The following is a 24,408-nucleotide window of genomic DNA, read 5'->3' as shown; positions in this document are numbered from 1 at the left end:
CAGAGCTCCTCAGCGGGCTTTGGATCAGGAAGGTGGAGCTATAGGCAGATTTCAGTGCCTCGTAGAAGCTTCTGGTGTCTCCATTATCAGCATATAGTTGCAGTCTTTCCACAAGATTAGTTCACCATGTGTTTTGGCTGTCACGCAGTTTCTGCTGAAGAGTGTTACATGCCTAGCGGTAAGATGTCTTCCTTTCTTGGCTAGTTGGCTGTACTAGAAAAGTTTGATAAATGGTCCTCTTTTTTGTAAACAGGGTTTGGATTTCCTTGTTTTTTCCATCAAACCAGTATCGGTCTCTCTTAGTACTGAGCCCAGCAATCTCCCTGGTGGTCTCGAAAACTACTGACTTGATGAGTCCATCAGGTGAGGTGCCTTCAGTATGGGCTTAGCTTTCAAGCTTTGACTGAAACGTTGTTTGAAATTTTTGTTGGCAAAATTGATTTTGCAACATGGAAGCATCACATTTCTTTGGGGGAGGGTTGCCTGTGTTTGGGCTGAGGCTTGAAGTAGAAGGAGAACTTGGAGCAAATGAGTCAGTGCTCAGTATAGCAGTCAGCACTAGGCACAACTCTAGTGAAGGGTACTTGGGAAGGGGCAAGGGAGTATGTATAGGTAGGCAGGGATGGAGCACCACCACCCCGCACCACCACCTCCCAGGAGCAGTGCCAGGTGAAGGAAGCGGGGAGTGAGGGCAGCAACTACCCTCTCTGGGCCACACAGGCACCTCCCGGCAATGGGGGAAAGGGGAGAGGGCTCACACACAACTGGTGCTGCTATCCACTACCCTGAGTTGCCACATGCAAGCCCTCCCTGACTCCACCTGAAGGGGTACACTTCTTGAAAAAGGTTGAAAACCCCTGCTCTAGTGTTCAGGACTTCCAAGATCACACTGCCATGCTAAGATGTAATCTGTCAGGTGCCAATGTCTGGAGTGGGTTGCACCCAAGTGGTCTTAAAACGGTTTTTCTGCTGGAACTGGGTGTTAGTTATTGCCATCTGTATTTCTGCACAGAATTCCAGAAGCAACCCATTGTTATTATAGTTTCCCAATCCATGTCTTCCGAGCACACCTCTCCATGCTAGATAGTCAGTGCCAACTCGTGTTAAAATCTCTCATAACGACGCTCCTATCTTTGGATGGTATTTTCTGGATAAGATCGCAGAGGTCAGTATAGAACTTAGGCTCCCACTGATTTCCATGGGAGTTTAACACCTATGTGGAAACTTCTGAAAATCATACTAGAAACATATCTTCATGTTTAGACACCTAAATTTTTTTTTTAAGACCTGGGACCTGTATACTGCAAGTTTATAATTAGTAGATATCCTCCTGCTTCTTGTTTTTATTTATTGGAAATGCCCATGCTACTTGTGCCTTGAGTTGGCCATGCCTACTGTCTCATAAAAACTTAGAGCCACATTTATACGGCATTTAAATTATTTAATAGATATAGTAAAATTCAGATTTAATGTAAGTTGCCAATTTCTCATCAAATTTTAAAATTGGTTATATATACACATCCTTTTTAAAAATATATAACAATATAATTTAATTCCAACCTATACATAATTTAAATCCAAACTGAGCTATTTTATATTTAAATTTATAAAATATTATTATAGTAATAAAGTAGATTGGTCTTTCATTTTCATTAACATTTCTAGCTTTCAAGATAGCTTCAGGTGAATGACTGAAACTTGTAAAAAACATAGGATGTCTTTTACTGGCAATATTAAAAAGTCTCTAATGCTCTTAAACAACTCAGTGTAGCAGTTACAAATGTTTCATGGATATTGTCCTAACAAATGGAGTCTCCTGTGACAATGCAGATCAAATTCAGCATCCTTGGCTCTCAACCAGTGAATAGTGAAAGCATTCTTTTGTGACCATTTAGCTAAAAAGCTGACAAGTATCTATGTCAGTATTTCACTGGCTTGACTAAGGAATACTACATAGTGCTGTGTGCAAGACAGAGGGGTGTGGAGTTCATAACAATAGTTATATTTTCTTTAAAAATAGTGTCTCTCTCAACAAAGCAGAATCATGATGATACATAGAATATAAAGATTGTTCTCCTGTTAATGTTTTTAGGAGAACAGGAGGGGATGTATGTATATAGGGAGACTGGCATGGGATGAAATAACATGTTTAGCCAATGGCATTATATTTATATTCTGAAACCATGTGGGAATTTTTACAGTAGAATGGTATCATATCAGCCAGCAAAAATATGCTTCCAATCACAACATGGCATTGTATTAAATCAAGTGGAATCTAGATGTGTTTTCTAGGATACTTGTATGGATCCAACAGTACCAGTGGAAAAAGCTTTTAGAACTGAATGCACCTCTGAGCTCTGTGCAACTCCCTCCTCCACTTTTTGATGTATTCATTTAATACATTTCAGCGGTAGAGAAAGCACTGCAGCACTGCTCTTGAATTCGCCTGTCAGTTTCAGCTTGTGGTTACAGATCAAGAGTTCATGGTCTACAATGCAGCAATGGAAATTTCTATTTCTGAATACAACGGTGAAACTACCACTAACAAGAAAAAAAGGTTTACTAATGTTAAATATTTAGCACTTAGCTGACCTACTTGTATTTCGAATATATATACTTTTTAAAAAAAATTTGCTATGCTTGGCTATCTCAGAACAATCACTGACAAATTTATTTTTAAAATTATAGGTTTTACTTACAAGAAAAACGATCTTTTTTCATTGTTCTCTGCTGGTTAAGCCACAAAGTGTAATTTTCTTTTTTTTTTTCATTTTTCCCCCCTTTCAAGATTTGTATGATAGGAAAGTTAACTTGCAAGAAAGCTTTCAAGCCTTGTTTACTAAAATGATCCTGAGATTAAAAAAACCTGTTTTCTTATCATACTGTATCTTAAATTTAAGGAGGTTTGTTAAAGAAATCCACTCTCTTCACAGGGAAAAAGTAATGCAAAGCATTTCCTTTGGGGTGGAGGGGGAAACCCTGACATAATCATCTCTCTTGGAGAAGAAATGTTATTGTCTAGTACTGTGAATCCAGGGTGGGGGTGGGAAATGGCCCGACTGAAAATAAGCTAGAGATTTTGTAGTGATATTCAGAAACAAACTCCTGAAAACACGATTTTATTGGATGTTTATCTGGCTGGTTCCTAAGGTAACCCAGCTGAAGAGAAGCCTCTTATCTTGAGAGTGAACAAGAGAAAGTCTATGAAAGGAATCTACACTCTAACTCTTTAGAAAATAGGTTTGTTTCATAGAGCAGTTTGGCAGCTGTGTGGCTGTCATAGTGTCCGACAGACACGAAGCTCAGTGAAAGCATTTTTAAGAGGTTTTATTATAATAAGACATAATATATCAGAAGGTATTGGCTATTTCTGTTTCAATATCTGATCCAATACTCGCCTGCACCAGACACACTCCATGCATATTAAAACTTTCTCGCTGTATGGCAGCTCATGCCGTTTGGTGGGGGTGGGGAAGGGAAAGGAAAGATATACTGCTGAATACAGTGCCTGCTGGTAGTTTTAACTGCTGTAGTTTCAGCCAACACCCAGGAGCAGAGCTCCCTGATACGTGCTAAGGAGACTCAGCACCAACACTCTGAAAGGAGTGTCTCCCAGTATTTAGAAAACACATAGCTCAAAAAGCCTCTCTAAATCTGCATGTGTTGAAGAACAACAGCCAACACTAAAACAGAGGTTTCTTTAAACCTACACGGTGATGTTTCATCTCAGTGAAGAGGCCAACACATTAGTCCAATGATCTTTCATGCCACTTGGACAAATCTGAAGTATAGATCTACAGCAGCCTGTCCCAGACTGAAGCATTCTATAAATTAAAGTTTAGTTAGAACACAATAAAGTATATGCATCTGTAGGCTATAGCACATTGCTGACCAAAACCAATGGTTTGTTTCTCTTACATGAGATCATACTGTTTTAAGGAAGAGAAGAAAATGGATTATGGTGTTTTTTTCTGCATCCCCTAGCATGTATACTGTTTATCTGTGATTCTGGTATAATGTATCTAGCTGTCTAATCCACTTTCTAAAGACAGTCTGAGAGATGGCCAGCCCTGTTTTATATGAATCACATGACTACAGCACTGTGAATTAGATCATTCCTGCTTCAGTGGAATTGGGGGAGGAAAAAGATAGCTATTACACTCCCCTTGCATGACAAAAGGATGCATAAAGTATGTGACATGTGACCCCCCCCAACCCTCCCACCCCCTCCCCATCCTGGAAAACTGTAGAGTAACTAAGTGGATATGGAAGAGATGAAACACCAGGCTACAAAATGATCAAAACTACAGCATAGGATTTCTACGTAGCTGGACTCAAGCTAGTAATCATTTTCCCTTCTAAAATAAAGACATCAGATAACTATTTGGGTAGACTATAAAAAGATTTAAATCTTTGGCATTAAAATCACCTGTCACCTGTTCAGAGATGGTGAATTCACATCACTGCCTGGAGCTACACACAGACGCCTCACTTTTCAGGGAGATTAGCTAGCTGACTGTAGATATAACAAGGCTGATGGGAATTCATTTGCTAGTCAGATGAAAACGAGTAATTATCTCCAAGAATTTCGTTGCATTTAGGACATTGCTGTGTCTTCTCATCTGACAGCTCTTTAGGCATGAGTTTGCCTCTTCTGGAGTTCAGCCATCTTGTGATTTTGTGATTTCCTGGTGCTTTGCCTTTATCATTGGCTTCTTCACTAACCGTTCACAAATATACAGAAATGCCTTTCTTGCAGTGCAGCATAGGCTGGCCACTATTTATGAAAAAGTATCCAGTAAGTTTTGAAGAGTAAGAGATGGATAAGATAGTATGAGTGAATATTATAGCACAGAACTTGGATGGGCCCAGTAAAAAAGAGGACAGATTATATGAGTCCTGACTTTCCATCTCAGGTCTGCCACTGACACACCATGTGATCTTAGATGAATCACTTTTCTCTATACCACTGTTTCACCTCCATATATATATATATATACACACACACACACACACACACACACACACACACACACACACACAGACCCGTCAGGCACTCCATGAAAATCTGAATAGGCAAGAGTAAAATATATATATATTTTACTCTCTTGCCTATTCAGATTTTCATGGAGTGCCTGACGCGTCTGTACAGCACCTAGGACCATAAAGCCCTAAACAGGTTGAGTATTCTAGAAGCTACTATAAAAACATCAATAGCAGCACTCAAATCTCATGAAGCCCTTATGGGTACTTTGGTTTATGTTCTTAAACATCAACTAACAAGGCTGAGTATCACTGGAATTCACCTTCATTTACAATGGGTTCAGTGTTAAAGAGATCATTTTGCTAGACTATGAAGAATAAGAATCCTCTTGCAACTGCATTTTTGCAATCTCCAACTGCAAGTCCATCTCTCTTTCCACATTTATCTGCATCAAGTGATTATGGGACAAAACCAGGTATAAGGCTCAAGTTTAAACATGACACAATTTCCACGACATAAAAAGGAAATTGTGCAATGTCAACCTTTTTATGCATAAAGTAGCTTAGTGATAAAATATTTTGCACATACTAATGTCTTATACCCAAGAATGTTATTATTTAAGTGCTTTACAAACTCACTGTGATATAAGAAATAATTTCCCCATGTTAGACATGAGGAATCCTGTGGCACCGACAGATTAAGTCACAAGAAACATACAGGAAAATCTACTGCAGAACCAGGAACATTAAGTGGATCCAACTGCCAGCCCAATACCTCAATTCACAAGACATTTTCTTTCCTGTTTTAGAGGGGGATGGAGATATCAGTAAGAAAAGTACCTTTTTGCAGAGAGTATCTATTAATTATAAATTTTAAAAGAAAGACAGATGTAACAGGTATGTTCAAAGGTAACAATTTACAATGTAGACTAAAAACAACTGGAAAAAATGGCCTTTGCCCCACCTGAAAGATTCCAGGTTTCAGATTCCAGCATTAAGTCACTTAAATTTAGAAAACCTAAGCCGATGCAGCATACTGTAGGAACAAAATACAAGGGACATCAAAAGGTATATTTATTTTAATCACATGAAATTCATGCCTGACATCACAATTTAGGCTTTAACTTCTCTGCTCTAAGAAGCAAAGTTGTTACAAGGCTGTGAAGAGACAAATTCTTTATCCTGTGGGTTCCAATTTACATGGGCTATGCATAACTTTTGCCTGCATATGCAAAGCCAAAATACAACTCGTGATCTTTAGAGAGCACTTTGAATGTTCCATTTCAACTGCTCCTCGCTTATATATACGGTTAGCAACAATGCTAAAATCTGGCACTCAGTCATTGCCAACCCAGTGTGCCCTAAAGTGCTGAAGAAGTTTGGGGACCCTTCAGAAAAGCCAGTCAAGTTTCAGTGTATAAAATGAGAAATGAGAGTGTGACCAAGATGCTTCTTTCCTACTGCCAATCAGAACAGGAAAAGGCACTGCCAGAGTCATATCAATCAATGAAAAGCTCTTGAATCCCTTGCAAAAGAGAAAGAGCAATTAAAAAAAAAATGATGTAGAAGAGTGCAACTGAAAGAACTGAAGCCTGGGTCACGGCAACAACTCCATCCAGGGAGACTATTACAACTTGAGTATACACAGAAGTTACTATGTAGGGTAAGCTAGAAAGTGGTAGGTACTCCACCTTAACTCATATCCTATTCCACCTACTAGGAACCTAACTGGAGTTAGGGGGGCAAGTTGTGGCCTACTCTACCCTGTTCAAGTCCCTGAAGAAAAACATCAATGTGCCAACTTTTGTAACATGCATTACAATTAAGTCATAACAGCAACAAAGAAGATTACCTACCCATGGTTGCACCGACTTTTCTATGGGGACTTAAGCATGGTGGAATGGAACGGGATCACACATAAGGTGTCTAAGAGGAACAGGATCTGGCCCTTAGGGTGAACTAAAAGTGGCTTTAGGCAAAAACAGTTTACTTCAAACTAAGTGTCCACAAAAGAAGTATGGGGGTCTAGTGCACACTAAAGTCACACCTTAACTCTCTCCTCCCATGCAGACAAACCATGGAGGAAAAGGTTCCTCATCTTTTGATTGCTGTTACAGCACCCGTTCCCTTTCTGAAAGTTTGGCCATACAGCCTTTTCTCTACATTTTCATACTCTACCTTGGCACTGTTTTGTCCTCTTCCCCCTCTGACCCCTCTTTCTGTCTCTGTTATATGACTCATTTCCAATTGTTTTCAATTGTTTTACTTCCTGGTTTTCATTCCCATTTTCATTTTCCCCTTTGCTCTCTCCCTCTCAGGTTTATACCCTCCTCTCACAGATCTTCAACATACCTCTGATGATTCTAGCAACATCCCTACAAAGTGTTTACTACCACTGACTTCCTGCAGGTTGCCTGTTTCCACAGAGTCTGCAGAGAGCAACAATATAAAACAGCACACAGAAAAGGAGAGATAGCAAGGCATTACTATTATAGAGTGGGAGAGAATATATGCCCATTGTCAGGGAGGAATTAGAGTCAGATTAGTTTGCAAAGGGGAGACATAAGAGAAGAAGTGCTAGAAAAATAAAAATGACCACCACAAAAGAGGAGAACGATGAGTGCTTATTCTGCTAGTAGCACATAAACGAAGAGAACCATTCTAAATTAAAATGACAACACATTTTAAAAGAGCTTAGATATCATTTATGAGCAACAAATAAACATGCAAGTTGTGGGGTTTTTTGCAGCATCTTGCGAGATTGAGCATCTTAACTGCAACCCTTAGAGGTGATGTACATGTACAGCTGGATCCGTAATGATAACATCAGCCTCACACATGTCTCATGTGGCACTATCTGTCAGTGCTCTCCCATGCCCTATGCCCTCTTATGTGCCTGTATAAGCATAAACAGCAGGGTGACTGGGCCCCTCCCTCAGTTCTACTGCAGTTCAAAAGCCAGTGGCTGCCAGAGACTCAGAGGGGATAGAGGATTGGTTATTGGCTCTATAACATCTAAAAAACCCCCACAATTACTGTAGAGCAGCTGCTTCCCCCACCCCTCACTGTGCATCATTATGAATCCTATTGTAGGTGACTTGCAAGCTGCATCCCTTCTGGAGAGCAGAAATGAGGAGCTGCGTCAGTCAAACGGTGATTGCAGCACTGCTTTCCTGAACTTGGCATCTGGCTTAGCAGCTATGTCCAGGGCAGTGTAATAAAGGTCAGTGGGTCATTCCACTTTGTTGTTTACAGATTTCAGATACTGTCAAGTTCCTGAAGTAGGCAGAAGATGTTGTTTATGCTCTAGTAGCACGAGCCTTGATGTCTAGTAGAACAAGTACACCACCAGTAAGACTGGTAGTGTTAGGAAGTTTAGATATTCCTTGTAAGGAGACGGCAAGACCTTTAGAACATCTGCCTGTGGCTACAAACACAGAGGGGCCTGAACGGATTGGTCCTATTGAATATAATACATCTAGTGTGCACAATTTTCTTCCTCCCAAAAAATCAATTATGGTTTCAGAAAAACGGGGTGATCAACTAACTGGTTTTGATGAATGAACTCTTGGTGATCTCACTACCACCTCATCCTGCTGTAAACTCCTGAAACCTGCTCTTCAGGCAGATGTGATAGCTACTAGTACCCTGTTCAGAATAAGTGTAAACAACAATCTAAGAAGTCTACCAAATCTGCGTTCTTTGGGCCCCTGTCCTTAGACGTGCCCTTTGTAGAAGCTCTGATTTTCCTTACACCATGGAGACAACCAAAGAACTTGAGTCAAAAAGGGCACAGAAGCACAGAAAGCCTTTTTTTTGTATTGTTTTTTTTGGAGATAAAAGAAATAGCAAGCAGGGCCCAATTACTATTATCTATGTGTTTGGAGATGAATGGAAGAGTGGCTAGGTATCTGCCATAACCCTCTGGCTGACAGTTGGATCTTTTTGTTAATGGAAAAATTAATTTGGGCTGGTGATATCAACTCACAGTGGCAATTTATTATACGTTTCCTTTAAAACAGACAGTTTCGGTGTTTTGTGACCCTGTCATTTTGGGCAAAGGGTCCTGGAACTTTTTAGAGTCATTGAGTGGATTCTTGTATCATTGCCTCATCCAATAACAAAGGAGATTCCTAAGAAAGAGGTGGTAAATATTGTTCTGTACACCTCCTATTCCACATGGTAAAGGAATTTTATCTTTAACCAAATTCATATAGGCGTACTGGAGAGAATAGTTAATAGTTGGTTGTACCTTTACTGAGTTAGTTATATCATACAGCCAACAGTGACAAGGGAATTTTCTGCTCTCACACACTGAAATAAGAAAGGAGAGGAGACATGCATGGCTCTGGAAAACACTGCTCGTCAAAAAATCCAAATCTCAGGCATGCAAACTTGTAAAAGTAGGGACCATCTTGACATATTCAAAGAAGAACCTCAGTAATGTTCGGTTTAGTAAGGTTCCAAAAATATTGAAAAGTATACATAAAAACATCAGCTTCTACGTGTATTGTATATAAGCTTTGGTATAGAAATACCAGATTTCTTCTATGCCTATCAACTGCCAGATCAAAATATTCACATGACATTCATGGCATACTTTTTAAAAGGTGGGGCAGGGCAGTGAGATGCATTACAAAAAATGCTGCTGAGAAATATTGCAGTGACAACAGTTATTCTCAAGGGAAATCAGGGTTTCCTTTGTTTAAAAAAATATAAATTGTCATCTTGCTACAGAGTGCTCCATCACAGGAACTTGAGGACAATTTGTGTAGAGAAACTACTTGATAGATAGAAAATTATGTTGGTACACCTGAAAATTTTTGACCTAAGATGTAGTATCCTCCAGTGAAACAAAGCAAGTGATTGTTCTGCAGCAAGAAGAATCCATAATTCACAATGTTACTGAACAGCTCCATACAGACTAATTGCCAACAAATAATACCCAGAAGTTAGAAACATCAGCAGAAACTTGAGAAACCAGATTCTCCTACATTTCCATTTGCCCTAGGCTCTGTATGGCAGTTGCTATAGCTGGGTGGAGAATTGTATTTCTGTTTCAAAGAAACTATCCAGATTTTTATATTTTACTATCATTCCAATTTGGAACAAAACCCAAACGTTTTTAAATCCTCAGCTGATGTTTTTTGCTCTTGCTCAGGAACAACAGGCCTTGTGGATTCAGTTTAAGATGCACAGAATTCTCTCTCCTGGTGTGGCTGACTAGTGCCTCCAACTAGTACCAAATCCACTTGCCATTCCAGTGCCTTCCCCAACCCAGAAGCTTATCCAGTCTAAGCAACCAAAGAGCTGTACGAGAACACACAATGTCAAGATCCACCAGGATTGCATAAGTCTTTCATGTATGGTCTCAACAGCCTGGACCTGCTTCTCACTTCCCATAGCTGCTGCCTAGAACCAACATTTCCTTCTCTATTTCATGAATGTTTACTAAAACACAATTTACTCAATTAGCACTCCCTAGCTGTATAACTATTGAGGGAGTTTTTTGAATTATTCACAGCACTCGTTTTGCCACAAATATTTGCTTTCAACAAACACTACTTCTTTCTCATTTGGCCTGTTACTTGTGCGTGCATACTTTTAGCTCACAAAAACCCCCCCCCAAAAAAACCCCCCCTAAATCAGAATAATAGCAGGGGGTAAAAATAAATAAAAGATTACAACTCTCAACAGAAATCACTGCATTTGTGGAAAAAACATTGCGAATCCAGTGTTCTTTCACCATATTTGGGGAAAATATTACAATCAATAAGCACTCACTATTGCTATTTATGGAAAAAGTGCATGCGCACACACACATACACACACACAGGTCAGCCTATTCAAAATGCCATTATGGAAAATATCTGTAACAAAAAGGCAAAATCTTTTCTCCAGACTTCATCCACCTTCTTGGCACTCAAGGTTGGAGAGTTTTTCATGACATTTTGTGGGAATAGTGAACTAGGGAATTCACTCAGAGCTTGATTTATGATCAAAAATGTCTAACTCCTTATGTTTCAGACATGGACGTGTTCTGAATTGAGCCATGGTGTACTAAAACTCACAATGTCATTTTTGCTGAATTAGAATCAAGCTTGCTAACTAAAGAGCTACAAAGCCTATTCCAAGTGACAAACTGCACAACAGTTTAATTTAATGTACGGAAGCATTCTTATATGTTAATGCACTATCGACACCAAATTCCGCTCTTGACTATTAATGTTCAACTCTGATCAACTTTAGCGCACTTGGTATGTGCGCACCCAAGGATAGAATTTGCTCCTAAATCTCAGACACAGTGTATTGGCCACAGTTAAACTTTGTATACACCTTCGGGCTAGACATATAGGTAGATACACTGGTTTTAAAGTCACTTGACATAAAATATTCAATGTATAACATTATTTCTTTTTTACCTATGCAATGCCTAAATAAAACACTGTAAATTATAAAACTGCTAGAAGCAAAATATCTTGACTCTCCATATGATGAAGCTAAAGTGTGATGTGGCATGTGATCTGATATACTGTATTTACTCACACAGCATAGACACCTTTTTCCCAAAAACTGCCTACTGGGAATTGGGGGGGGAAGGGTGCGGGAGGGTGTTGTGTGGTTCAAATGAAGAAATGCAAGGACCAGAGGGCCTGATCACATGGGAGCATGCTGCCCAGGTCCTCGTCTTGATCCACCTGGGCATTAGAGGTGCCCACCAAGTCAGCTGAGGACCCATCTGGCTGGCGAAGAAGGGGCTGGGCAGTTCAGCTCAAGCAGGATCAGGTCCTCAGTTAACTCAGCAGGTGCTGGGGCTAAACTAAACTTCCTGGCCCTGCTTCATGGGCTCGGTGAGGCTTCAAATGACTCAGCAAGTGCTTGCTGCCTTCCCACCCAGGTCAAAAACTAGGGTCAGGAAGTGCCTGCCAGTCAGCTGAGGGCTGACCCTGCAGGAACCAAACTCTTCTTCTCCAGAGGGCAGCCAGCAATGCCTACCATGTCTTGTAGCTATAGGTTAAACCGAGCATCCACAGGTTTGCCTCCCCCCAGCTTACTGCAGCAGCCTATGTTCTATCTGTGAAAATGGTTACTGATATTTTCAAGGAAAGATCTTTTTTTTCCTCATTCCGCCTTCCAAAAAAAAGGTGCGTGCCTTATTTGGGAGCATGTGGTATGTAAGACAATGTGCTTTTTGTCATGTAAAGCCACACCAAAGGTCTTTTTTATGGACTCTTTCATGTGATTCCTTAGTTATAGCAATGTAGTCTATACACTCAACTACAGTCACTTTGGGTGCACCTGGTAGGAGAAGATGAGGGGAATACATTTTTTAAACATATATTCATGTTAAGGCAACAGAGCATTTTCTTCCAGAACCAACTGATACAGCATAACTTACTGATTGGTTGCCCATTCCCCTCCATCGCCACTATCCAAAATAAGATGATTTTTGTCTGGCCCAGAAGGGCTGCTGGAGATTGCAGGTGTAGGAGACTGGGATGAAAGAGAATCCATGCTGCCAGTAGGAGTGTCCTCCTTGGGAGAGCTATGACTGTCACCTATAGAAGGAAAACATAAGAATAAAACAGGTTAGAAAATCAACTGAAAAGTTGTTACCTTCCTGTCTTAGAAGTATCCACAAAATATGCTGCATGGGTATCACTCTAGAAATTTCCCAATGATATGCAGCTTCACCATTGTTAGAAGGTTACCTTTGCTAAACAACCCACATCTGACATTCTTCTGAGTAGTCTTTAAGATGGATATCCTAATTCAGCTGGTAATTTTATTGACAGATATAACCAGTCACCTATATTTGTTGTAATTCTGTTAACAAAGTTCATAAAAATTGTTGCCTTACAATTATAGTAATTACAATCCTATCAAAGGTCAGAAGATGGAATTTGCAGAGGTCACAATAAGCCACAAATCTGTAAACAGCAGACACTTGGGAAATGCACCAATACTAAAAGTATTGATTTTAGGGTGTTGCTATTGCTACTCTGTAATTGGCCTCATTGTTTCCTTGTCAACTGATTGATGGATAGGCTGCTCCAGAAACATCAACCTAGAGCGTACACATTCAGAAGTGCATTTACTTTGCTGGTGCCTCCATTTCTCTGGTACTGAAGACCACAGAGAATGTATTTCATTGCAAATGTTAAGGAAGAAAGTTGAAGGTATTCATCACTACAAGCTACTACATATGAGATCATTCTGCCATAAATACATATTTTATTGATGTGTTCTGCTTAGATTTATCTATTTAGAAATGTCAAATTATATTTTTGTATTTGCATTTAAAACCAAATAAACATATTTATATAATATATACCAATAATAATGAATATTCAAGGCAACCTCCTTGGTCTCTCTGAACGTCAAATTTTCCCTCATTTCCAGTCTATTCCCACTATATATCTATATACCCATGGCAGTGGCTATTAATTTCATTTTTATGTTCCTCAACAGTAGACTAGTACATGTGCAATGAACACGCTGTGCCCTGGTTTAGGTTTAGGCAGCTTAGCTTAAGCTACCCTAACCCAGCCGGGGAACAGTGCTGGCAGATGTTTGCCGCTGTTGGGGGGGCATGGGCAGACAGAGTAAGTAACTTTGGGTAGGGGGGATCTACCTTTGTTAGGTGGATCCAAATGTAATGCTTGTATGTATCCATAGGGAGTTGGCCATTCAACCTCCGTAAAATAATTCAACTCCTTCACAAAAAAGTAGTTGGAAAGTAAACCCCTACATCCTATTATTACCATTTTTTAAAATCAAAGCCATTAAAGCAAGTATTAGTTTGAGGAGACTATACACAATATTGCATACAAAAATAATAAATCTTTAAAATTTTATGGTCTAGTTTTTATAATTTATATAATTAATCCTTGTAGAGGACAGCTGAAGTTAGCTCAATTTTATCGGAAATGAACTATACTATTATAATGATCATCTCTCCCCCACCCTCTTCAAGTAAACGTGGCCAACCAGGACTCACCTTCCGAGATAAAAGCCACTGCCCTCCACCTTACAATTGCTTTACCTAAATCAATTATTTCTGCTGAAAAAGCAGAAATTCAAAGCAGTAAATGCCTGCGTTCGCAGCCATCTCCAGTAATTTTGAAAGAACTTCTCTAGAGATTAAAATGACATACAACTAAAACACTCAAGTGATAAAAGTGATCATCTGAAAATTTCTCCCTAAAGTAGCTGCTAATTTAAGGATCTAAATTAGCCTGTAGTAACAAAGTATGATAAGCTCTGAGGAGAAGATTGTTAACCTCAAAAAATCATTCAGATTAGCATTCCAACTTAATCCTGCTCACCCACGTAGCAGCTGCACTACACCTTACTTCTGTGCAATGAAGCCTTTATGTTGCAGCTGAAATTTGCGTGACATAACTGGAGGAATGTCAGGTAAAAAACAATTCATTAAGTTTCATTTGCAGTCATACATACCATGATGATAAACCTCTGATAAGACAGAAATATTGTTATGTTAATTTACTGAGAAATGTAATTCTTTATTGCACATTTCTATTCAAAGACTTTCTTTCCAGAACCACTGGTACAGGTGCAGCTCAAAGCCATCTATTAGAAGGATTTGTCTTGTTTCTGCAAGTCACTAAATAACTATCAATCAATCAAAAACTAAACAGGAATACAGCCTGTGTAAATGTACACACTGACAGGTGAAAAATATGAAAAATCACTATATGAGATTTTTAAAAACAGCTGGAAAGCACTTACATATCACAAGTGGAAGGTACAGTATAAATTCCTTAATATACAGGGTGAAATTTTAGCCCTACTGAAGCCAATGACAAAACACCCAGTTTCACAAAAACAATTTCACTACTACACTAGGAAATCTCTTTTGATAAATATATTAACTTCTATTCACATGAAACATTTTAATAGAACATAGCTATAACCAGTATCTCCCAAACTTCCAAACAGAGGGTGTCTGTACATGTCTGGGAGGCTGCTCTGACATGGCGTAATTACAGCACATCAGAGCAAACTCAATTAATTGAGTCTGCTGGAGTATGCTAATTAGCATACTCCATCCAGCCTCCGCATCTTTTGCTTCAAAATGGTGGGGGACACTTTAACAAAAGTTCATTTGACGAGCTTTAGATAAAGCACTCCCACTGCTATTTTGAAGCATGGATGCTGATACACAAGATGCTGTGGGCATTTTAATTAGAACAGCTCTGAGACCTGCTCTAATGAAAGCACTCCCACCTCCCATCTCCAAAACACATGTAAAAATGCCCAGAGTGTTTAAAACCATAAAGGGACCATAAGATCATCTAACCTAACCTCTAACGCATCACAGATTATTAAATTTGACCTAGTTACCTCTGCATTGAGTCCATAACTTGTGTTTCATTAAAGCACATTCCAGAAAGATGTCCATTCTTGATTTGAGGACATCTAGAGATAGAGAATCCACAACCACCCATGCCAGAAAGTTAAACATTACTACCACTGTCACTTAAGAGTGGGGGTCTTCCTTCCAATCTGAACTCATCTGGTTTCAACTTCAAACCACAATTTCTTTTACCCCATTCTTTCCTAGCTCATAGGCCCTTTTGGTATCTAGTGCTTTCCCCCTACAACTATACTAACACACACTATTCAATTCATTTATCTACCTTCTTTTGGACAAACTAAACAGATTGAGCTTTTTAAATCTCTCACTGTAAGGCACTTTCTCCATCCCTTGTGTCATTGTGTCCCTCTTCTATATCCCTCTATGATACATGAGCATTGTTTTTAAACTGTGGGTATCAGCCACGCCACAATGTTCTGTTGTCTCACCAGCATCTTCTTCAGAATTAAAAGTTGACTCTTAGTCATGACTGCTTTGTTTATACATCCAAGGACCACATTATTCTTTTTGGCTAGTGTTGCCGTAGGGAAATTATGTTGAATTGTATGTTTACCATGAGGAAAAAGGGTTTGGTACAGTCACTGATTTCTAGGATACAGTCCTGTATCCTGTAAGGATCGGGCTGCATTTTTCTTCCTAGATTCAAGTTTGCATTATAATACAGACAAGTGTATTTTATAATCCAAATTCCTCCGTATGATTGCCCTGTCATCATTATTTACCACTCTGCCAATCTTTGTGTCATCTGCAAATTTTATCAGTAGTGGTTTTATATTTACTTCCACACTGTTGACAAAATGCTAACTAGAGTTAGACCCAAGAGCAAAACCCATGGAACCAAGTAGAAACACCTCCTATACACAGCTATATTCTGAAACATCAATCAGATGGCTCTCTGCAGTGCCTAAAAATTAGGTGGCTGGCTTCACTGAGCTCAAGGTATGCTCTCCCCTGCTTGCTCTCTCTCTCTCACATTTCTTCCTGCCTAGTTTCCCACCCCATAAAGAGGAGTGGAGAGTGTCCCATTATAGACTATCATATTTTCTCATATACAATACAAAATGAGCCTCCCAACATTGGGGTACATATTTTAAGCAGGGAAGCTGTTTCCTTCACTGAAAAAGAAACATGCCTAGAGACACTGTCGATGTTATACAGCTGCTAGAATGGTGGAGCCCTGTGTTAACCCCTGTCACAGCCATAGCTATTGACTGAGCACTGTAGCTTGTGCCTGAAGCAGCAAGTGACCTGCTGGTAGTATCTTGATGAGACTTGTGATGTGAAATCAACATATATGCACAATTTTGGCACCAGCACCCCTTGTTTTTTCTCCTCCTCCATTTGTGTTTCCAAGTGACACTAACTGCTGTGTTTTGCACAGGGTTCAATACAACTCAAGGTAAGTTAAGTGTAGCATGGTGGTATCATTTTTTTCCACATACAACACATACAGAACAGCTGCTGAAAATTTTATTTAGCATATGTGGTTTCAGCATATTGTTTCAGCTATGTCATCACTAGTGGGAAGAGCTTGATGGTCACCAGGTAGCACTGTAAATGGACACAAGTCAACAAAATGGGACACGGTTTGCCCTTGGCCCACAAGGGCATTTATTGTCATTGTAAAGCCCCCATTGGTATAGATTTGAGGCAGTAACCCTACCCAGTTAAAAAATGGTTGAGTAATGCCCAATAATGGCATGGCCAGTTAAATCCTGGTTCACCGACTGTAGGGTCAGAGATAATGTGGTGACTGATTGGTGCTTGTGCTGACCATTCTTTATGCCAGTGAATAAGTAAGGAAAAGTCAAAAGGTTTTGAAAGGGTGGACCATATTGGGTACCTTGAGGGGAGCTGAGCTACTGGTTGGCAGAATATATGTTCCAACGCAGTGGCAGCATAGAATTATCTTGGAATCTGGCTAGTAAGTGTACTTCAGCATTTGTGCAGTGGAGATGAATGGAAGCAATGTTATCGAGTACTGGTAACCACAGGAGTGGAGTAAGGCACAATGTGCCTGACACAAGATGCACTGTAGCATGCAGTTGAGTGAAAGCTGGAGTGCGCCTATATGTGAGAAATATGTTAACAGCAGAATCTGCAGTTTACTGGGTGAGAGCGAAAGTAAATTTCTGCAGTGATACATTGAAATAATACAAATAGCAGGGTTAGCTTCCTAGCTGCTGCTATTTAGTTGCTTACAAGGAAAGGTTTTTTCCTTCATTCTGTCTTTCAGAAACTAGGTGTGTATTATATTTCAGGGCATGCTATATGTAAGGAAATATGGTATCTAACAAAATCAGCAGGGGTGTGCGAAGCGGGCTGTATTTGATTTGGATTCAGCCCTATACGGGGGACAGTGAGAAGTCCCTGAGGACCAGAAGAGGGCCAGTGTTGTGCCCATCCACAAGGACAGGAGGGAAGATAACTATAGGCCAATCAGCCTAACTTCCATCCTAGGGAAAATCCTAGAAAAGTTCATCAAGAAGTCTATCTGCAATAAGCTTGCAGAAGACAAGATTCTGTATGACAGTTAGCATGGCTTAGTCGCGGGCAGGTCTTGCCTTACCAACCTCGTCTCCTTCTAGGATAAGTAACTCGCCACCTGAACACAAGAGAGCAGGTTGACATTGTATACCCAGATGTCCAAAAGGCCTTTGATTTAGTATCCCACAATGTCCTCACCAGAAAATTGGAGGATTGTGGGCTTAACTCCAAGAAAGCCAAGTGGGTGAAAAACTGGCTGCAGGATAGAACCCAGAGAGTCGTAGTGAACTGATCTGTGTCATCCTGGCGAGAGGTGGGCACCGGTGTCCTGCAGGGGTTGGTGTTCATTCTAGTACTTTTCAACATCTTTATTATTTGGATGTGGGGGTGAAGAGCTCACTAACCAAGTTCGCAGATGACACCAAGTTATGGGGAAGCCTGGTCACGCTTGAAGATAGGGTACAGATACAAGCAGACCAAAACAGACTAGCAAGTTGGGCAGATCGGAATCTGATGAAGTTCAGTGTTGAGGAATGTAAAGTGCACCACCTAGGGATGAGCAACCCCCAACACACCTACAGGCTTGGCAGCACCAAATGAATGAAAGAGACCTGGCGGTAATAACAGACCACAGTGTGAATATGAGCCAGCAGTGCAATGCTGTAGCCAGTAGGGCAAACAATACGCTGGCATGCATCCATCAATGCATCTCCAGCAAAACCAAGGAGGTGATTCTTCCACCCTACTCAGCACTGGTGAGGCCACAGCTGGAGTACTGTGCCCAGTTCTGGGCACCACACTTTAACAAGGACGTGGACAAGCTTGAGAGAGTCCAAAGAAGAGCCACCCATATGATCAGAGTCTTAAAAGGCAAGTCATACGAGGAAACGCTGAGGGACCTGGGACTCTTCAGCCTGAGGAAAAGAAGGCCGAGGAAGGACCTGGTAGCAGCTTACTGCTACACTAGAGGAGTACATCAAGGGCTCAGTGAGCAACTGCTCACCAGGGCACCCAAGGGGAAAACCAGGAGAAATGGCCACAAACTCCTGGAAGATTGATTCAGGCAAAACATTAGGAAAAACTTCACAGCCAGAGTGTCCAGACTGTGGAATAAGCTCCCTCCAGACGTGGTGCAATCACCTACCATGGAAATCTTCAAGAGACTAGACACTCACCTTGCTGGCGTCACCTGACCCCCAGTTACCTTTCCTGTTTGATGAAGAAGACTGGACTCAACAATCTTCTGAGGTCCCTTCTGGGCTTACAATCAATGAATCTATGTGACAGGGGTACATAATCCTGCTTCTTTCCAAATACTGAATAAAAATCCTTATTTAACACTTCCATCTTCTTTGTATCACTAACAATTCTACTGTTGCTAGTATTTCTTTTGTGCTTGAAATGCTTAAATTCATTATTTTCCTTGATGCTGCCCAGCCATGGATTTTTCCATATATGTTTACCTCCCCTTATCAATTTTCCTCCCCTTTGCAACTTCTAAATTATATTATTTGACTTTTTTTTACATATTACTTTGAGAAGCCAAAAGATGCTGAAAGGTTTGAAAGGTAAAAGCAACTTTTAAAACATTGCTTACTACTCTAACTTTACTAGTCATAGCACTTGATTGGCACAGTCATTATTAACAGCCTTACTGTTGTTGTTATTGCTGCTGCTGCTATTGCTGCTTTAACTGCGTGAGTTAGAAAACCCAAGAACACAATGCTTATTTTCTCTCTCTACACACCACTTCTACAGTAAGCAACACTGTCAACTCCTCCACTTGTAGGAAATATTATATTTGTATATTGGATTGATATCTTTTATGCTTCCTATTTTTGACAGGCAACCCAAGAACTTCTTATTCTTCCACCCACTTTCCCCAAAAGCCCCATTATCCTGCCATTATCTGTATAGCAAAACAAACAAGACACCGTAACTTCTGAGGCTCATTGATGCAGTTCTCCAAACTAGCTAAAGCACTCTCACAGATAATTTCTTCTGTATAATCTCTGATGGATTGCTGTTTTCACTTCTCATCGGTGTCACTAGCTTTCATCTCCTCTTCTCAAGATGGGTGTTATCATCTACAAGCCTGATTTTGGCCCAGATGCTGAGAACTATGAGAAGTATCTGTACAAATAGGACTGCCTTCACAGCACCTCCTTCTTAACTGTCATCAATTAAACGCAACAAGAAAACTGAGTTCTTGATCCCTCTTCCCCCTCAACCCCATCTTCTGCAATACTGGACAAAACCACCATTCTCTGTGGATTCTTTCAGTCAACAACCCAGGTATCAGCTTTGACTTTATCTCCTCTCTAGAGTAGTGGTTCTCAACCTTTTTTAGACTCAATGCACCCCTCTGAAAGTGCCATTCTTAGTTCTCACTTGTTTTTTTTTTGACCACAGAAAAATAATAGATGAATTCTTCTATTGCAAAGGACTCAAAGACCAAAGCAGGTCAGAATGTTTTTATTACTTTGGATTCCTATTTCAAACCTCTGGATTTATCTTGTGAATCGTGTTTGCAAATCTAACACTGTGTGGCACTCCACAGCACCCTTGAAAGGATCTCAAGGCATCCCAGGGTCTCAAGTCAACTTGATTAAGAATCACTTCTTGAGAGGCATACCTTCAAGGCTACCTCTTGACATATTTGGGGATCTTTCATGTTGTAGTTGTCACATGCAAGATCCAATCTTTACTTTCACTATACAGAGCTAAAAAACTTATGCTACCAAAAACCTCATCACACCTTGTGCCTAGACCTCTTCCTGGCTCACTGTTCTAACCACAATACCCATCTGAGCAACTCTGCTAGCTCTCCATTTCCCCCCCGTCCTCTATGCAAGCATTTTATCTCTACAGCACTTCAACCCAGGACTAACTAGCAAATCTACTTGACTTACATAATACTGTTATTCACCTCTCAACCCGCTCTGCCAGCTTGTACTGCCCACTGTTCCATTTCTCCCTCAAGAACCTCTAACCTTTCTTCTGTGTCACCCCTTATAGTTAAGGAAGCTGCCTAGTAAAAGCCATTTCAGCATTAACGTATCTGCTTTTAAAGCTCATCTCTCTTATACTACACATAAAAGCCTGCCCTGTCTCCCAGCAATCATGCACCTTCATTTCCCCTTCCCCTCAATCAGATTGCATTTGGGATGAAAGCCTTCTCACTATAAACTGTGATATTAGCTCTATCAGAATCTGAATTAAACTGCACTTTGCTGACAGACCAGCTAATTCCACCCCCCCAAAAGCAACTGGAATGCGTGTTCTCATCAAAGAATATTTTTTGTTGTCGTCCAAAACTGAAAGAAACTGAAACATCTTGGAAACATCACTAATCAGTCCTTGGCTTCAACCCAAGAATTTTAAATAAGAAAACATTCATTTGTTACAAGAATTAGGAAAACCAGACTGTTAACACCCTCAATCAAACTATTAACCAAATTCTCTGCAAACCTTAAGTTGAGTAAGCTAAAGAATTACACATTTCAGCATCAAAGAGAAAGATGAATCTTTAAGGTTATCCCTTCTACCAACATCTGTGGATCAAAAGTGGTCATAGGATAAAAGTCGTTTATAAAAGTAAAGCTTCTATAGTAACAGTGGAGATCACACTTTTTACTGACACCATGATTCTGAGCCAAATATAATTCTCATGCATGTTGTAGTTGTCACATTAGCTATCCAGATATGTCACAATGGGAGGTTAAAAGACACCACACTTTTTGCCTTGTCATCTTTAATTAAAGTCTAATGTAGCCAATTAGCCAATAAATTGGAAGCATTCTTTCACCAGAAATAATTTATTTTCCTCAACAAGTCACAAATCTAACCAAGCAGAAAGTAGCTCTATTCTTACGTGAACTTAAGAGTATATCTGATGTTTTCATTAACTAGGAACTTAACAGGTTGGGGATGAAACAGATATGCCCAAACAAAGATGATCTACAGTTAGTAAGAAGAAGGCTCAACATGTTACAGCTTCTACAGATACACAAGTTAAGATAGAAATGGGAAGCAGATGTGACAGAATCAATTGTGCCTCAATGTCAGCGCAAGTTAAAAGAAACACAGATCACATTATGAAGTCAGTAATGGCTAACAGGCATTACATTACGACACGAAGAACCACCTCTACTTCAAAGGTTGAATGAATTGTTATGTGAATTAGATTATAAACAGAAGGGAACCACTTAGGTGACAATGTCAAAAGGAAGTCAAACCAAATTACTTTACACCATGAAGCAGAATATTTACATTATAATAAAAAAGGAAGTCAAAAGGAACTGATTCCAAGAGAAGATATTTAAACTTCCAAAAGCAGCCAGCCTACTGCTATTTGCTTCACCAGAGTTATCACTTAACAAATGTTATTAGCCCCTCTAGCAAGCAATTGCAATTTGTACCCAATTTGCCAACAGACGCAGACCACTGCCACAAAAAAGTCAATCCTTGGGAAAACAAGTAGTGTTTACTGATATCCTGTATCAGGGATTCCACTGGAGGAAGGCAGCTTTCTACTGTTGTCAAGACTCATTGGATGACTCCATGGTGAAGGCACTCTGGGAGCTGTATTAGTATTAGACTATCTCCAGAGTGCAAGAGGTACTAGCCAAGTCTGACTGGTTATAGGTTGCAAACTCATGTTGCTGCACCACCCACTCTCATTCAGGGTGAAACTTTCCATAACTACAGTTCCCATTGTAATAGATGTCCATAAAATCATGAAGAGTACTGACTAAGTGAACAGGGAATTGCTGTTCACCAAGTCCCAACAAGGGGCACACCCAGTGAAATTAGTAGATGATGGTTAAAACTAACCTGAGCCAGTACTTTTTATGCAAGAGGTAGTTAACGTATGGAATTCACTGCCACAGGACATGGTAGAGGCAGATAGCATAGGCAATTTCAAAAAGGGACAGAATAAAGTCATGAATGATAAATCTATTAATGGCTGTTGAACAAAACGGTTGGAGATGTTGCCTCTGGCACCTCTAAATCAATAAATAACGAATGCCAGGGAGGGTACTGAATAGGAGGTGGATCCCTCTAGAGTTTGGTGCTCTCCCTATATAGCATCCATTTCTAAGACTGTTGGAGACAGGATACTGGGCTAAATGGACCATTGGTCTGACCCAGTATGGCATTTTTTATGCTCTTAAGCTTTCCACAACTGCAGTTCTCATTGTGCTCCACCAATACAAATAGTAGAACTTTTAAGCATTCTTTTATTTATTTTAATTCCTTTCATATTTACTAAGGACCCATCCAGTGCTGAGTAAATGAAGATGACTATGTAATTACCTCCTTGACCTGAAAGAAGTAAGGAGAACTCTGATTACTACCCATATTAAGTCTACCAAAGCAGTATTATTTAACCATACCAGCTTCTAAATTGACATAGATAAACCAGTGCTACTGTGGTCAGCAACCATGTAGCTTATTTTGTAGCAATTTATAGTACACAATGCTAAAATTTAAAAGGGGGGAGAAAGAGCCCTTTACACTTCAAGGTTCCTAAAAAGATGTGCACAGAATGAAGGATAGCTCTATATTACTGCATTTCATTAGATGAGAAATAACAAATGGATTGCATAACAAATCCCACAGACTTTCACTGCTGTATTAGTATGCAGTTAGAATACATAAGAAGTAGTATTAGCTCTTACATTTAATTAAAATGTTAAGAAGGACTCTTTCACCCTGGAACCAATACAGATTTATCTGAGATAGCAGACAGCAAATGACCTGCTTATGCATCAATACAATATTCTCTTTCAACACAGGCCCTGTAAGAGTTCAGGATGCAGACTCTTACGCAGTCTGTTTTTTGCATGATGACAAAAGAATTACTATCTGACTTCACTTTTTCTCTATCAAATAAACAGTTTTGATTGATTTTATATTATGTATACACACAAGAACGCATGTCATACATCAGGTAGTTTTCTTGTAGGAAGATGATTTCTCCCAGCTCTGTAATAATTCAGAAATGCTAGGAAGGAAGGAAGCTAGAACTGCAAAATGCTGAACTTCCTTTAAGACTGGTCTAAAGTCTGCAGCCACAATTGGGGCTGTGGGGGTGGGGAGAGGAGGTAGAATTGTCTATGTATAAGACAAATGAACTTGCAGGATTCTCAAGGCACTTTTGCATCTCTCTTTCCCCAAGATTTCTCACTGATTTTCAAAAGGAAGAGCGGTTTGTTTTTTTTAAGAGTCATAATTAGCTGTACTTTCCCCTATAATATCATGGAACTACCTTCATACAGATCTGTTTCTTTTCAGATTCACCTTTAGAATTCAGGGTGAATTTTTAGATTGGCTAATTCCTTCAATAAAACCCACAAATGCAGAGAATGGCAGGTGAACCTTTCACAGGGATAACTAAAAATAAAATGCTTCAAGAATCACTAATTCTTCAAGCTGTGCAAAACAGTTCAAGGCAGACTCACAGATCCAATGTTGGGGTGTTAATTTAGACCTCATAATTAAATTCTGAGCAACAAGAGACAAAAGGGGAA

The 24,408-nt window shown here is 39.9% G+C and overlaps 1 protein-coding gene across 1 annotated transcript in view; it reads right to left on the bottom strand.

The window, feature by feature from the left end:
* The window catches only part of ARHGAP10 (Rho GTPase activating protein 10), a 133,101-nt gene that overhangs the window by 18,370 nt on the left and 90,323 nt on the right, over positions 1-24,408 (bottom strand). The window contains exon 18 of the mRNA XM_019534330.1: positions 12,383-12,542. Coding sequence (XP_019389875.1) covers positions 12,383-12,542 — 160 coding nt within the window. The remainder of the gene's footprint in view (positions 1-12,382; positions 12,543-24,408) is intronic.

This window comes from Crocodylus porosus, unplaced genomic scaffold, assembly GCF_001723895.1.
Source record: "Crocodylus porosus isolate Cpor-Errol unplaced genomic scaffold, CroPor_comp1, whole genome shotgun sequence".
Taxonomy (NCBI): domain Eukaryota; kingdom Metazoa; phylum Chordata; order Crocodylia; family Crocodylidae; genus Crocodylus; species Crocodylus porosus.
Note: the sequence above shows the minus strand (reverse complement) of the source record. Positions and strands in the feature narration are given on the sequence as shown.